The sequence below is a fragment of the Haliotis rubra genome, unplaced genomic scaffold, assembly GCF_003918875.1.
Source record: "Haliotis rubra isolate DU_JTF1 unplaced genomic scaffold, ASM391887v1 Scf478, whole genome shotgun sequence".
Lineage (NCBI taxonomy): Eukaryota > Metazoa > Mollusca > Gastropoda > Lepetellida > Haliotidae > Haliotis > Haliotis rubra.
Genome location: NW_025767166.1, coordinates 782,475 through 799,909, shown reverse-complemented (window position 1 = coordinate 799,909; position 17,435 = coordinate 782,475). Strand labels below are relative to the sequence as shown.

The 17,435-nt window shown below is 40.6% G+C and overlaps 1 protein-coding gene and 2 long non-coding RNA genes across 3 annotated transcripts; 2 read left to right on the top strand and 1 right to left on the bottom strand.

The window, feature by feature from the left end:
- Positions 1-1,239: 1,239 nt before the first annotated feature.
- LOC124290940 lies at positions 1,240-12,649 on the bottom strand. The gene is made up of 3 exons (XR_006902092.1): positions 12,228-12,649; positions 2,802-2,805; positions 1,240-1,251 (listed from the first exon to the last, which is right to left on the bottom strand). It is a non-coding gene; the product is annotated as an uncharacterized LOC124290940 (long non-coding RNA).
- LOC124290937 lies at positions 7,379-10,509 on the top strand. The gene is made up of 3 exons (XM_046727784.1): positions 7,379-7,527; positions 9,116-9,156; positions 9,732-10,509. The coding sequence occupies exons 1-3, from the start codon at positions 7,407-7,409 to the stop codon at positions 10,254-10,256; spliced, it is 687 nt and encodes a 228-aa protein (XP_046583740.1). The 5' UTR covers positions 7,379-7,406; the 3' UTR covers positions 10,257-10,509.
- A 3,403-nt stretch (positions 12,650-16,052) lies between the features above and the next one.
- Positions 16,053-16,419, top strand: LOC124290939. The gene is made up of 2 exons (XR_006902091.1): positions 16,053-16,113; positions 16,299-16,419. It is a non-coding gene; the product is annotated as an uncharacterized LOC124290939 (long non-coding RNA).
- Positions 16,420-17,435: the final 1,016 nt, after the last annotated feature.

The following is a 17,435-nucleotide window of genomic DNA, read 5'->3' as shown; positions in this document are numbered from 1 at the left end:
GGGATACATCAAATGTTTGCTGAATACATGCATAGACAAAACAGATAGAATTTCGGTGTACTTTGGACATATACTGAAGCACAAAAGAAATGTCGCACCGATAGCGTTTTTTTAAAGCACATACTTCAATTAGCTCTCATTAAAAATCAAAACCGAGGATTGAGTTCAAACTTGGCAATTATGATTAACACCTTTTTTCGGGAATCACTTTTAGAGTTCACACAAACAAAATCACCAAAAATGGTACCATTAAGGTTCACCAAAGTCAGTATCGTCTGTGGCCACCATGAGCATTGATGAAAGCATTGCTTCGTCTGTACATGGAATGAATTAGCCGGTTGACGAAGGTTCTAGGCCCTTTGGTCCATACTCTACGAAATGCCTGATCGAGTCCAGCCACAGTTGTTGACCTTGGTTGGAGGTCATTCAGTCTTCTTTGAATTTCGCCCCAAAGGTGTTCTATTGGACTTAAATCCGGACTGAGTGCAGGCTTTTGTAGGGTTTGGATGCCATGTTCTCTTAGGACGTCCAGTGTTGCTCTGGCAATGTGGGCACAAAAGTTGTCTTGCTGGAAGATGTGATTTCTGTAACGTCCAAAATGTGGTGCAACGTGGGGTCTTATGACTTGGTCAATATAGAGAGCAGCTGTCATGTCATTTCCTCATCCTGGACCAAGATTCTGGAACACCACGGTGTCAACTAACTGATTCAGACCGATTACACCCCACACTTTGATGCTTGGACCACCCCACGAGTCTCTTTCAACAATACACTCATTGGGAAACAGTTCCCCACGCCTTCCCAATACCCTCACTCTGCCATCGACTGTAGAAAAACATTGTCGACAAAGCCAATTTCCATCCAGAGTTGCCCGTTGCAGTAGGTTTTGGTGGTGATGAGCGGTGAGGACAGGACTAGGATAGGGTCTGTGACAACAAAGGTTTCTTCCGCGCAAACGTCAACGCACTGTATCAGCACTGATGGGTCTGTTGTGGGTCCCCATAGATCTGGCGTGCTGTTTCCGTCGCTCTGGGGAAGCGATCCTGTAGATGGTGGCGCAAAATCTGTCGGTCTTGATGTTCTGATGTTACTGAAAGTTGCCCACAGTGTGGACAGTCTTGGATGCTGTTAGTGACCCGATACCACACCTGCAGTCGGTAGATTGTCCTAACATGAACATTAAAATGATTGGTTACCCTCCGTGCAGTCTGGACAACTTGCAATCGTCCCAAGACTTGGTTCCTCTGATCTCTCGTAAGTCGTGGTATGGCGATTCTGTCAAAACAAAAATGATTTCAGCCGAGTTTGGGACTCGCTTTCATTGGTAGGGTTGTCACGACATGCACGTGCATTTTCATTTTCACGAATGTCATACGGAACCATTCACCATGTCTGCCTTTTTCGGTGCAATCTGTCGATATGCTATTTCATCAGAAAGCACACTGGTGTTGGTAATAACTGTCAATTTGGATTGAAAAAACATCTTAACAAAACGGTGCAATCATGATAAAAACACCATCTTGTAAGAAGAAAATTTTGCATTTAGTTTTGAAAGACAACGTTTCCTTTGTGGTTCAGTATATATTGAAACAAATATGTCGTTTGAATATATGAAGTTTTACAGAAACTTATTGAAATGGTTTATTCTATGACATTTGCAAGAATGATCTTTAATAGCCTGAAGGCACGAAAGAGAGTCTGAAAAGATGATATATTGTGTACTTTTAGGGTTATTTGTGATTTAATGCTGTAAATATAGCGTTGGATTCTGCTGTGAAAATTGAGCTGTGATCTGGTAAACGAGAAGATATTGTTCTCGATCCAATAACAGCGTCACAAGCAACTGCGCCACCATCCTTGAACCCATCTGTAAATAAGGATTTGTATATATTATATTTACTATTTAATTGATTAAATGCTTGTTTATATTATAATTCATTAGTTTCTTTTTTTTTAAATGTGGTTAATGTTAGGTGGACGTCTGGCCGAATTAATTGCCGAAGAGCAGAAGGAAGAAAACAGGAAGGAAACGGCTTCGACTTCGGCGACGTTGGATGTGCATAATCGGGAAAAGAGATAATTACTCCCCGAAAAGGCCAGTGCATTGACTCAAGCCCAACTGAGCATGATCGCAACCCTGGCCATTTTTATATATCATATCACGACTCCTTACTTTAATATGTTTTCAGGAATGATGCCTTGCTTGACGAGCATCGCTTTGGTGGCCATCGCCAGTCCCACGTCTAGCACGAGCATGCCCATGTCTTGCGGGTTGAAATCGAGTTTGGGTGCCGGTTGTTTTGTGATCATTTTGCTTAATCGAGCATAGCCTATGGCCAGTCGGCTGACCACGGCGGCGTGATACGCGTCGTTGATGAACGTTTTTCGCTGGGATTAGACATGATTATAACATAATGTGTGGGTTTACCTCTAATTGTGGGTTCGCTGGTGGTGGTGGGGGCGGTGGCGTCATCTTTTGTTGATGGAGCCATACATCCGTGGTGACACACACGACAGCAGCTACCATGGTGTACGGAATCCACAGCGGGGTCGGTTTACGATGCTTAGCTAACCCTCCTTTTTTACCGGCTGCTACTTTTTTCGGATTGTTGGGTTTCTTTGTGACGGTATCAATTACTTGGTGGGGGATTGTCTCCTCTTTCGCCACTGGTGTTGCTTCGGTGTTCGGCTCCATTATCTTCAATATCATTGATCGGGCATTTATGTTTAAATTGGCAGTGCTTCGTCGTAATGATCGCCGCAGTGATGGGACGCATCGACACGGGAGGACGCCTCTTCACCTTCCTTCTCCTCTTCGGATATCATTTGTTCAAGCATGTGGTCCAACTCCATATTATAATACATCAATCGGGTTTTAAATCTTATGTAATGAAATAGCCTAACAGAACGAGATGAATGTCAGGTAAAACAACACGACAATTTCAAACATCGTCGTACATAGGGGCGTACATTTAATTTGCTAAGCTATTTGCTACATGTTGCTAAGCATTGCTAAGCAGGTTGGGACGGCCTCCGTGGTGTAGTGGTTAGAGCGTCCACCCGGAGAGCGGAAGGTCGCAGGTTCGATCCCCGACTGCGTCATGCCAAAAGACGTTAAAATATGGTACTTGTCGGTCCCTGCCTAGCGCTTGGCATTAATGGGTACAACAAGGACTGGTCGGCTCGGCATAATGTGTCTGAGTGGGGTATTCATACTTCACTGCGGCATGGTATCTCAGTGGGCAAGCACTATAAAACCAGCTTCAGTCTGGGTTAGTACAAGCAGCCGCATGGATGCACGTCGTCATATGAGCGAAATATTCTCAAGCACGATGTAAAACCCAATTTCACGTCACCTCACGTAAGCAGGTTGCTGACTTTGCTACGTGTTGCCAAGCAGGTTGCTCATTTTGCTAAGCAGGTTGCTTGATTTTGCTAAGCTAGCTCTCTGCATAAGCCACGGGTTGGTCTGTTTTCTGCACGAGTTTGGCGTGTTTCGTTTGGGTTAACAAGGTTCTCATGCATTCTCGTTTGGGTTTGGTGGGAATGACGTCGTTTTCTCTCAAACATTCCTCGAATGAATCCCTATCCTTGCAGTGAAACAGTGCGACCCATCGCGTCTGTCCCCTCAGGTCTTTCAGGACCGAGTTGAATTTTTGCATGAAAACCCAAACGCTGTGGTTCATGTGGAGGCCCGAAAACGTTAAATACGATAACATGTCTCTCTTTTTGGTGCTGCAATCGTCTAGGATAAACAGCATCGATTCTCCCTCAAACTTTTCGTGACCAGTCCTGTAAATGTACTCACGGGTCAATTTTATACACCTCTGCATCGTTCATCACCCACGCTCTCTCCGCGTACGTTTTATTGACGCATATCATAGGGCAAAGGATCACGAAATGATCGAACACATTCTGATAGTACCCTTCTAGCAGATCCAAGACAAACACGGTCTACCTGCATCCCATCTGACCTCACACGATGGTGCAATGCGGATCGCAAGGCAAATCAATAGATGGCTTGCACGAATCTTCCATTTTGTATGTTAAGCTGCGCATCCATGATCACGTACAAATAAGGGTTTAATATACCGTCTTGGTAAAGCTTTTGAGCCTTCTGGCGATTTGGATGGTGATCCCCTCGCTGCCGTTCTCAATACGATGACCGCTGCTGTGCAGTTGATCATCGTACGTGGATCGCATGTCCAACCACATTGCGTACTTGGTGGTCAGGTAATCTCCTACCGCCACGTAGGCGAGACCGAGGTCCCTGATGATCGCGTTGATTTCCGGCGGGCGCTTGATCATTGGATTGTCCCACTGATGGTAAGTGCGCATGCTTTGGCTGAATAGCTGGTTGGGCATGCCCTTGACGGTCACCTCGACTTTCATGATCTCGGGGTTCCAATACTGGGTTGACCCTTTGAAACGGCTGAAATTCTTCCACCGGCAGGATCAAAATGACCTTTATCGATCGCGCAGGCACGTTCAGATTGATGTTCCACAGCGTGTTGCTCTTGTTCGCCGTGATCTTCCAGTGATGCAGAACGCGCTCATACAGGATAGCTTATGTGTCCGAATATTCGTCACCTTGTCAAACTCCAGTGAAATATTGTCGATGGTGTAGCGACCCTTATCACGGTTCTCCGTCCAATCATCATGCTGTAATCGTTAAACTTGAGTTCATATTCGAGCCTGTCGCATATTCCAGCGCGGCTTGGTAGAAGGGCATATGACATTCCAGCAACTCGATGTCAAGGGGGACGCAAAATCGGTTCCCGAACGCCTCGGCAATGGCCTTGTGTTTTCTAACTATCGCGGCGAGTTAGGCATGTTCAAAAGCATACCCCACGCGCAACCGAGTTGACGAGCACTTGGCTGAACAAATCCCCTGGTACTTCATGTTTTTCCCCTTCGCTCGCGATTCTCCAGTGATCCGTGTAGCTGAAGAACACGTGGCTGTCATCGATGCACAAAATTTGTTTCCGCTGATCTTGATGGTCGTTTTCTTCACAATGGCTCGACCCAGGCTGCCCACGACTTCGCGCGTATATCATCGGATTCCAAACTGATCTGGAAGGACAGGCAAGCAGTCCCCAGAATGATGACGTTGTCCACAACCAGGTTGGGAAAGCGCACCAACAGCGTTTGGTTTTCGCCTATGGTGCTCGGATTGTTAGTGATCGTCACCAACTGATGCACGGCTTTGACCCCAAGGGGTTCTCTCATTCTTCAGAAAGGGTTAGTTTCTGCCCGTATTGCGACGACATCATTTATTTTGAATGAATCTTTTCATATCTTCAATAGAAATATGGCTGAAGGTGGCGACGATATTCCCATGCACGATTTGCGTGGTGATGGAGCCCAATTGCTCGACAATGAGGAGACCTCGTTCACACAAGGAAACATGGGCGATGATCTGCTAAAAAAAAGAACGTCGAAGATTATTACGTTGCCCTGGAGCAAAAAAATATAGCTCCTCTTTATCGTGATCCTTATGAGAGACGTACCCCAACACGCTCAAGACGCATTGAACGACGTCGAAAAACTATTGACCATGCAAACCAGTCGTGGATTGCTCGTGGACAACGTAGCCAAACGACTCGCTTGATGAGCATATCGCTCATAAAAAAAACCTCAACGAAGCAAAGACGCATGTGAGAAACAATCGACCAAGTGTTTCTGAGTCAACACCAGCTGTTGCTTATATATATGATACATGTACACAATATGTCACGATTTTTAGTTCTTGTACACACAAAAAAAACCATTTAATTTGTGTTTCAGTTTTCAATATGAAGTTGTGTTCACTCTTCACACTAGTCTGCCTTGTGGTGTCTTCAACTGTGATATTGTTGAAATGTTGCTAAAAGCGACGTGAAACAATACTCACCTACTCACTCACGTGTGCCTCGTTATCACGAATGTGCGGTTACCTTGAAATGACAGATGTTAAGGTAACAGAATCGGGCCTCGTAGCGCTACGACTGTCGTAAATCTATGTTACAGCATAGGAGTTACGATCACCTTAGAGCTACGATAGCTTTGTGAAACGGAGCCCTGCACCTTTTGTTGCCAATGGTATAATGAGACCAATGGTCTTATGAGACCATTGGCAAGACGACCTGACATAAAGCCAAAGTTGAAGATGCAACTGTTTCAGTTACACTTTTTTTCTATTACAGGTGTGTGTTCCAGATGTACTCAAGTACGGACAAGATTCATAGAGAAGGAGAACCGTGAACCAGTCAACAAACTTTTACCAGTTCATACCGAATATAAGATTCTAACGGAGGGTGGCAAGAGAAGACAAGGAGAAGAATCAAAGAGAACAGGAAAGAAGAGATTTGCGGATCAAGTCGCCAAAGCAACGTCAGCATTACGTAACAGTGGTGGAGGGGTGTTGTTAGTCCACGTACAAGAGGGAGACCGGTGTCTGGAGTACTTTGACGAGGCCGTCAGAAATGAGTTGACAGGGTTACTTGAAAACGGCGAACTCTATACTGACGTCTATGAACGTAAATGTTTGTGTCAGATTGAAACATTTGAAGATATTACTGACTTTGTTCAGATAACAGTTGGGAAAGTTGAGAGTGTATGTACTGTTGATTTCAACACAAAAGCAACTAATGACAGTGAGAATCTTAGCATCAACTCATCAAACATACAGGTGTTGCTGAGAAAAACAGAAACTCAAGCAGGTAGCGTCCCGACTGCAGAACTACCAGATAACGTCCAGGACCTTCACGAGAATCGACATATACAACTGAAAAAATTCAAGACCCCAAAGGAAGACAAAAGCATTAAGGAAGATGCTACACAGTTGACTGAATGCATATGGAACAAATTGAAGCTCAAGGACAACATTACATCTATGTCCAAGGTTGTTGGTGGGGGGTCATACTTCTTGGGTGTTAGCGAATTGAACCTAACAACAAAAGAAGGATATACAACTAAGAAACCGGAATACACTGGTTTTAAGCTGGATATATCACAAGAATCTCTGAGAGAACACATTTACGAGAAGCTGGAAACTGACATCTGTGTCTTGGATCTTGACGGACATTTTACAGAAGGACCAAGGGACTTGATTGATATTAGATTCCACACCGTCCCCAGGCTGGATGCTGGCTTAGTTGTTTTGGAAGTTGCCATTCGTTATTGTCGGGGAGTTGTGTTCTACGACAAAGAAGGGCCCAGAACATATTATGTCACAGATAGCGGTGCAACAAACACGGCAAATGTTTGTCGAATGAATCGTTCTGAATGGCTTCGAAGATTACAGATCATGCACTCTCATTTTCATACTTAAACTGTTGGGAAGTAACTGTTCAATCTATGACAGTCTAAACTAATAACTCAAGTAGAATAGCATTTGACATTTGTGTATAGTTATATAAGCAACCATGTCCGACAGTGACGCTGGAACATCAACTGGCTCTACACCTTATGAGTCGGAGGATGACATGATATGCTACATCACCGGATCCACACAGTCACCATCCGAGCATCCTGACCAGGAACCAGGTAACTGGCAATATGTGTTAACACTCGTATTTCATGTGAGTTTGTATTGAGGATTTAGTTACTACTCCAAAACCGATAATTATCTGCTTCATCTTAAAGTTCTTGTGAACGAATTTTATAAGTATCACCATTGTTCAAGTCATAAAAACCTAACTATAGACACACGATTATAAGCAATTTTAATCTGTTTTTTTTTTCGGCCAGAATAGTTTGAAACTTGAAGTTTAGTTTAAGAAGGTTAACACTGTTTATATTGATCTGGATCGACTGTTTGCCCAACCAGAAAAATATTCCACAAAATCAACTAAATAACCACAATGTAAAAAAAGAATGGCTAGTCTTACAAACAGATTTCACTTGGCAGAAAGAGCAAACTAACCGTGAAAAGTATATATATTGTAACAAAAAGTCATGTCTAATCTAGGTCTGGGGCGGTGGGGTAGCCTAGTGGTTAAAGCGTTGGCTCGTCACGCCGAAGACCCGGGTTCGAATCCTGGAGTGCTCTGTTCTGTTGTTTTTATCAGTTCATTGTAGGCGGATGGAATTAGGTATCCTTGGTCTCTGTTGATTGAGGGCTTGTGTCGGCGGATTTGAACTGCTTCTGCCAGTTTTCTTTTGGTGAAGTCCTGGAGGTTTTTTGATAATATTTCCACATTGTCCCATTCAATGTTGTGATTATGACAGTTGATTATGTGTTCAGACATAGCTGATTTACGGTCTGATGTCTTGGTTGATGCTAGGTGAAAATTTAATTCTGAGTTTTATGGGGCTTGAGGTTTCACCAACATAGGCCTAACCACAGTCACAGCTGATCTTGTAAACAACTTCTTTGGGTGTTTGTTGTTTGGAGGTGTTCCTGCAATTGGCTTGGAGTAGAGTTTTCATTCGATGCCGGCTTGTTATCAATCAACTTCTAAAATGCCAATCAAACAGATCGAGTTGAAACTTCTTTTCAAGAGTCAGATCTCTTCTTTGTCTCTTTAGTGGTGGAGTTTCCATTTTGCATCGGTAATGGTCTACAGTGTGGCAAGCTTTTTATTGCTGACACCACTGACTTATTGGTAATAGATTTCACAAAATTAATTGATCCCTTTTCTCAGCCCATTCAAGAAAATTAAGTCGGAATTTTTAATGTACAGATGTCGGATAATTCAATGTTTAAATGATGCTTACATAGAAGAATGCTGCTGGGACCCAAAAATATGTCGGAATTCACAGATTGTCAGATTATTGAGATGTCGGATTATACAGAGTCCACTGCATTTGGTTGCTTTCAAAAGCAATCAAATCAATCGAATCAAATCGTGGATATGATAAATTCTGGCGTTGTTACATATTATTCTTGGATTGGGATTGGGATCAATTTCCTATTTGAATGCTTATAATGATGCATACTACTATATGAATAACAACTCATATGTTGATGTTATCATCTACATCGACACGTCGCTCTATGTAATACTCAAGAAGTTATCCATAAAGTCGTATTCTTCATTTTCCAACTTGTGGAATGTTACATTCATAAAACAGACAATTTGTCAAGCATATGCAGTACACACTTTACATAATGTTCACTTGTACATTACAGATGCCAGGCGACTCAATGAAAGAAGTTTGCCTTCCCGACAGGTAGATATCGTCCTTATTGGTATACCTAACATACCCGTGAAGATTCGGGTTATAATGGGTCTTAAGCAACAAAGGCTTGTCGTGAGGGGCGGGATCGGGTGGTCAGATTCTCTGACTTGGTTGATGCGCGTATATCGATGCTCATGATGTCAGTCACCGGATTGCATGGTCCGAATTCGATTATTTACAGACCGCCGCCATATGTATAGACAAGCATACCATATGCCCATATCATGCAAGCAGTAGCTTTAGTGCAACTAGCATCGTATTCATAGCATGTTGTGGGACATTCCATGTTTCGGGAAGTGAACTAGTGAAGGTCCGGGCTAGAATTGGTCCTCAACAACCCATACTTATCGAGTCGACTAACGGGATCGGGTGGTCACACTCAATGACTTAATTGACACATGTCATTGAATCCCAGTTGTGTAGCTCGGTGCTCATGTTGTTGATCGCTGGATTGTCTGGTCCAGACTCCATTATTTACAGACCGCCGCGAAATAGCTGGAATATTTCTGTTAAACATCCAACCAACCAAATCCATGAAACAACTTGCTCTTCGTATCTATTTCAAGATGCAGACAGAAACGCCATTGGCTGGGGCATCAGTAGCTGCTGCTGACGGTGTCCTGGGTCCTGACACAAACAACCATTTGAACAAGACAAGCGTTTCTAACAGCGATGTGCCGTCAGCTGTACCTGCTGATGGCAGTGCGGAAAGTCCATACATGAGAACTCCTGACAGAACAGTTATCAACCGGCTATCTGTGCCTTCTGACGATGATGCCTTAGGTATTGACCCCAGCATTCGGCGACGTCTGACAAAAAATGTTTTGGGCAAAAAGGCAAAGTACCTGGTGTCTGAAGCTCCAGCCGACAGTGGCCAAATTGGTGACACAAGCAATATTCTGCTCTTGACAAGTATTTTGGACAGCACAGTAACGGACCAGACATCCATAGCTTCTGCTACCAAGAACAGTAATTTGGGCAGAACTGAATCTGTAGCTTCTACGGACAGTGGCATAGGTAGTATGCTAAAACTTGGGGCAGAGAAACTTAGACAAGGCATCTATAGTTTCTGGCAACAGTGGCGTGGGTAGTGACACAATCAAACTGCATATCTTGAAGGTGACACAATTGTGCTCTCTGTGAGCTACCTGTTATCCATTTCCTGTTGATGTTAACGTGCTGCTTATTTCCACTTCTCGTGTATTTGTTCCTGTTACTCCAACTTGATAAATGAAACACTGCTGTATGGCTACGGGGTGGGATAAGTCTTGTTATCATATCTGGCTGAACTAAATACTGATTTGAGGAATTCTATATCAAAACCAGACGCCGCTATCAATCAAAAATGTGGAAATTGAAAATGAAAACGTTAAAAATTGAAACTGTTACCTGAGTGAGTGAGTAAATATTGCTTAATACCCCATCAGCAATGTTGCAGCTATTTGCGGCCACTACAGGTACCTAGGCACTATCATTAACTATATACCAACTTGGAAAGAAAATACTGAATATGAGTGCAAAAACTGCCAACAAAGGTTGTATATTTTGCGATGTGTATGTCAATTCGAAGTTGAGTAAACTGTTCCAGGCTTGAGCTTTTTCAGAAAGCATTTATCCGAAGCATATTAATTATTTTTGCTATATTTTCTCTGTTGCTTCGGCGACCTCTCTGTAAAAAAGACCTACACTGAATACAACTATAAGCACATGCCGTGAAATTATTATCCCTCCAGCTTTAACAACTGCCATCGGCTTACTTTACAAGCAGCAAGTGGTTAAGGAGGTATAGAACAGTTTAAACGACAGTTCCCATTTTGTGTCCAGCAACTTGATATAACCTTCAGGACACCGCTTGTCAGTGTCGATTATTAACAACAAACAGGTCTTACCATTCATTTATCCCTTGTATATAGTATCAGAGCTTTCAACAATTATCAATGTATTTTGGTAAATTGTTCTCGGTTATCCCATTAAATTGTGTTCTTTTTTTTCTTGACAACCCCAGCTTTACCTTTCTAGTGTTGTACAAGATCTTACCATTTTTTGTCCAAGTCAGTATACGAGCTTTCAATATCAATTTGCTATTAACTTCTTGAATAGTTATGCCTTTTACTATAACTGTTATGTATATCTTAGACGACGTTTTCTATTACATTTCAGTGCTTTAATGTACACTATATGCTTCCCATAATCCACTATCCGAGCTTTATTCATCAAGCCTATTACTGTTACATATACTGGACAAAATAAGTTAGGGATATTGGTATTTTTATGGTTGATATTTTATCAGTGTGTCAAAAATATTAAATGGTTATTATATGATCTTATATTTGAAACAAAGAGATATTCCCGGTCTGTTGCTTTGAAAAAGCTTTTGACACAGTTTCTAAAGATTTTATCAACTCTGTTTTACTAAAATTTGGTTTTGGGCCACAGATTATACGCTGGATTAATTTATTAACTTATGATACAACATCATGTGTTATTCAGAATGGACATCTCTCTGATTTCTTCCCTAATGAGCGGGATGGCAGGCAAGGTGACCTAATATCGCCATATTTATTTCTTTTTGTAGCTGAAATCCTTGGATGTATGATAAGACAAAATGATGATATAAAGGGTATTGAAATCGATGTTCAGGAATATAAATTAGGACAATATGCTGATGATACTGAATTATTTTTAGATGAAAGTTTGTATGCTGCAATTGATACCATTAATACTTTATACAATATGTCAGGGTTAAGGATAAATATCGATAAGCCTAAAGCAATCTGGATAGGCTCAAATGCAGGTAGGAGTGATATGATTTGTGAAGATTTGAATATAGAATGGCAAAGAAAGGAATATGAAGTTTTGGGTATTAAATTCACACCTGATTTGAATGACTTATGGGTCATCAACACAAGAAAAAGACTTGAAGAAATTAATAGATAATTGGCAACATGGAGAAAAAGACATCTCACACTGATTGGCAAAATCACTGTAATTAAAACATTGGCTCTTTCAAAACTGGTTCACATTTTCAATTCTTTACCTAATCCACCTGATGAATTTATTACTTCCCTTGAGAGACTATTTTTCAGATTAATTTGGAACGACAAAAATGATAAAATTAAACGGAGCACTTTGAAAAAGGATTATACAGAAGGGGTTTACGCATGATAGATATTAAAACCTTTGTTAATGCCAGGAAATTATCCACACTCAGACTCTATTTGAGAAAAACAAATATGAATAACCCATGCAATTTTCCATTAAATGATATACTAAAATATGGAGCAAATTTTCAGAATATTATTGAAATTGATCATCCTTTTTGGAAAGATGCTTTATTGGCATGGAAATTATACTGTAATAAGAATACCATAGAAGCAGACAACATTAAAGGAATTTTAGCACAACCTTTATGGCTGAATAATAATTTCAAAAACCCAAATCACTTTATCAGGCATTGGGCTAAAAATGGAATTTTAACAATTAAGGACCTTTGTTATGAAGATGGTTTTATGTCTCTTGAAGATCTGAAGCTCAAATTTGATATTAGAGGTACATATATGGATCTTCGATATGTTTTCTATATCATACCTGAATCATGGAAATTGACCATAAAACACTACAGAAATATACATAACAATGATCTGGATGATAACTTTCTTCATAAAGATTTTATGGATTTGAAAAAAGGTTCAAGATTATTTTATGATAAACTCTTATCTGACAATATTAAACCTCATATTTGCCTAAAATGGGAAAACTTATTTTATGATATTGATTTTGATTGGCGTATGATTTTTAATATTTGCAGAAGGAATGTGAAAGATGTAAAACATATAGACTTTGAATTTAAATTTTTGCACAGAATTATTTATACAAAAAAAGAACTTATGAAAATGAAACTGGTTGACAATGCAGTATGTAGCCTTTGTAATGTTGATAGCGAAACTTTATGTCATGTATATTGGGAATGTGTTGTAACCCAAACCTTCTGGAAGGAACTTGAAAACTGGATAATCCCGAATATACAGAAATTTGAAATAACAAAGACCTTGGCTTGGTTTGGAATTTTAGGTAATAAGCCATTACTAAATCATATAATCTTATCTGCTCAAAAATATATATATACTTGCACTTTGAAGAAAATAATTCCAAAAGTTAATAAAAAAAAATTTAAATTTGAAAGATATTTATATGGTTGAAAATTTCATATCCAGAAGGAACAATAAATCTGATAAATTTTCAGACAAATTGTTTCCTTTATTCTCAATATTTAATTTCTGACGTAATCTTTAATCAAAGGGGAATAATTTTACTGTATGCTATCAGTTGATCTAACATTTTGGTTGAACCCAATGAACTTTGATCATGTATTTATGCATTTATTGCTTTACTTTATATGCTTGTACTCAATTATGGGAACAAATAAAAAGATTTTAAAAAATATATATATATATTATATGGATTATAGTATATGTTCATTTACGATCTAGCCAACGTTCAAGATTCAAAAATAAAGTATTATTTTATATTCTTACACAAGCAGACAGTCGGCTAATTACCAGTTTTAAAGTATTGTTTTCCATCCACTTACTGGCCTTGATGTTTACCGTTTACACTGCTTATACTTGCAATAAAGTTTCGTCTCTTTAACTCATGGTTGTGATGTGTTTTGAACAAATCGGTGCAGTGCATTATTCATGTGTATAGACTCCAGTAAATGCCATGTTGAGATGCCTAAAGTAGAAGTGCCTACTTCACATGGAACAAAGCGGGAAGTCATGCAAGCTTTTGGCACAAACAACAGCATGTGTGTTTTACTGACTAGTCAAGAATCAAGAATCAAGTGGGTTTGTGTAGTAGTTCGTCCCTGTCACCCGTCACATAACCCACTTGTAAGGCTCCCGTTCATTACACATGGTGTTTACTTTATGGTCGTACTAGAAGGTGACGTGTAACGTGACATTGTCACGGTCCGATTAAGTAATGTCAAGTGTCCAAAATCAACGCCCCTTTGTGGGGGTCCTGCAAAAGTTTATAAGTTTATTAAATGACCATAGCCACTCAAATAACTGTGCACCCCAACTTTCTCAAGAGTGAAATCAACGAGCTCGGTTATCATATATCCATTCTAGTTTCTCAAAAGGAAATTCAGTATACTGGATAATTGAGGCTGATCCGATGTAGCGTCACAGTGTCCCCAGAGTCTCTTTTTAGACACACGGCTTTATTGCCGTAAAGCCGCAGTTGTTGGTGTCATGTTTGTAGAAACCACAGCCCTGGAGCTCCAGTAAATACCTTATGTCTAATACCGATCTGTGTTGACGCACCACACGTTTATCTGACCTGTCGCTGTGTTTACCAATCAGGTAGAGGTTGAACCTGGGCGTTGTGTGTAGAACTAATACCGCTTGATATTCATGCAGTTTGCCGGGACATTTTATACCTTCAGTCAACATCAAAGCTTGTCACATTATGTAGAACATAGTCTTGGTTTGTTCAGTGATTACCGACCTGTCAGCCATATTTTACCTATATGAACGCTTTAGGTAAATAATCAAGTCTGGACCAGATAACCAAGTGATTCGCATCATGGACATCTATCCAGGCAGTTACCACACGGTGAAGTGAAAAAAAACAAGGCAGGTAGCCTGATCGCCCGGTCCCGTTAGTCGCCTCTTACAACAAGCTTGGGCATCTTCTTACACCATCACCGAAACACCCTGGTTAGAATTGCTCATGATGTTAATCACTGTATTGCCTGGTCCAGGTTCGATTATTTGGAGCACCTTTACAGCACAACAACTTCTCGTGAGGACGATCTCTGCTGTAGGTCACGTGTCGTTAAGACAAGCAACCAGTTTGTGAGAACCCGTCGGACGCGAACCCGCAACCTTCGGATTGTTAGCTTGACAGCTAACCGACTGAGCTACGTCCACACTGTTGCACTATGTGCAAATTTATCGAGTCATTCCTGTGACGTCACGGAAATGAACAGAAAGAGTCGAATAGGTCACGGACAATTACGAAGGTTACGGGTAGACTTTCTTTTTTTTTTTTCTTTCTTTTTTTTATTCATTCAAAAACAGTAGATACATGTATACAAAGCACATGATGCAACAACACTTGTACACCGTAGGAGAGAAATTCATATGGGTTGGCATTACACATATTGGGATCTTCATTAGGCTGGGAATGTGTGCAGTAGAGATGACCATTTTCTGTCAAATTGTAATATGTTTTGATTCTTACTTGCAATAAACTTTTCTGTCTTGAAGATATCACTCAATATTTTTACGGGTAGACTTGGTGTCTCGTGATTTTTAAGCTACGGACAATTGCCGAATGGATCCGATGCCATTTGGCACACTCGTCCCATTCCGTAATCTGCAAGATAACGTGTGGCGTGGAATGAGCCGATATGCCTCAAACTGAAAAGGGTTGTTGACGTCAGACGTCAGACGTGGATTTCACGGTGCATGCATGACTGACGCGCTTTTATATAAATCGGTGATTTTGTGACAGAAAGGTGATGTAGGGAACACTGTAAGGATAATGTGGATCGCACTAAGGAACGAGGGAGACATGAGCATGTGTAGTGACGGCACGACGGTGAGTTAGCCTTCGAATCATTACTGAACAAAATTTATGTTGCGTGTGAAAGAGGCTTGAGTGCAAATTCCAGGCTCAATTTCCATTAGCCCAAAATTTCTATATTAAACCATTTCATTGTGTACTTTCGACGTTTTTGGTTTCACGGTTTTGTGTGAAAAAAAGAGTATGAAAATGCGAAAAGGAAAAACAACAAATGGTACTCACGTATTACACACCGGGCAAACTATTTTGGATTAGGCCCCTAACCCTAACCCCTAACCCCTAAACCCTAAACCCTCAGCCCTAACCCTAACCCTTTGAAATAATCCTAATAAATAGAATGCATTGACCGAACCGGTTGTATTAAATTTAAAATGCAAAAGGAAAAAAAACAAATGGTACTCACGTATTACACACACCGGACACGTACCTACTATATTGAATTGGGACCCTAAACCTAAACCCTAAACCCTAAGCCCTAAGCCTAACCCTAACGTACCTATCCCCTTGAAATAATTCTAATAAATGCATTGACCGAACAGGCACAAACATGACTGACGTGTCCAGTGTAATGCATTATAACCGCTTCGAAAAATAAAATACCAATAAAAAAACTTTTCTTTGTAATGGTGCAAATTACTGAATGAAAAAAATATATATGTATGTCAGTTCACATTGGCAAATAATTTAAACTTAATAGTTACTTTGAAACCGAAATAGAAAATATATTTACATAATTTAAATAATTACATTGACCAAAATTGCGAATAATCGAATATATATAATATGGACCGGTGTAACGCATTCTCGCTAAATCTACAAAAATACAAAATACAATAATACACAAAACATAACACCTCAGCACCCCATAATACAAATAAATATGAGCGTATTAGTGAAAAAGCAAAAGATTTCAAACTGGTGCTTGCAAAAAATTGCGCATCCGCCGGTATACAACTACTGGAAACTCTCAACATCGTTGGGCTTATGCAATGACATAGCTAGTAGAGATGAAACACCAGTGAGCGGAGCTTATACGCAGTCGCTGAGCTAGACAACCGTGTTGCCATGCAAGCGTCATAAGGCATTGTTTCGAGAACGTGCTTTCGAACAAGATCACATTAAATTACGTAAAAGGGTATTATTACGTATTTTTAGAGTTTGTGGTGTTGTATTCTAAAGGTAGGCCAGAGAAGCACCTTTAGAATACAGCACCACACCTTCTCGTGAGGACGATCTCTGCCGTAGGTCACGTGTCATTAAGACAAGCAACCAGTTTTTGAGAACCCGTCGGACGCGAACCCGCGACCTTCGGATTGTTAGCTCGCCAGATAACCGACTGAGCTACGTCCACACTGTTGCACAATGAGCAAATTTATCGAGTCATTCCTGTGACGTGTTATGGTGCTGTATTCTAAATGTAGGCCAGAGACATTAACACTACGGTGTGGGCATACACATTCACGGTGATGTGCGTACGTGACTGTATGAAGGCTACTGGTTATCAATACACCACTGACAGCATAATGGGAGCACATTGTTGAGTACTCCACAGGTAGCTGTGTAAATGGTTATATATAGGTTGTGATAAAACGCGTAAACAACAAAGCTTTGTCAATGTAATGCACTCTAGGCATGGCGTACTTGAAAGGTATTAAGAAGTTGCACGAACATGAATG

Excerpts from the sequence above, each read along its gene's own strand:
- LOC124290937 (XM_046727784.1), top strand. The coding sequence starts at position 7,407 with ATGTCCGACAGTGACGCTGGAACATCAACTGGCTCTACACCTTATGAG. Across the intron at positions 7,528-9,115 it reads GCATCCTGACCAGGAACCAG|ATGCCAGGCGACTCAATGAA; the intron begins GTAACTGGCAAT and ends TGTACATTACAG. Across the intron at positions 9,157-9,731 it reads GAAGTTTGCCTTCCCGACAG|ATGCAGACAGAAACGCCATT; the intron begins GTAGATATCGTC and ends ATCTATTTCAAG.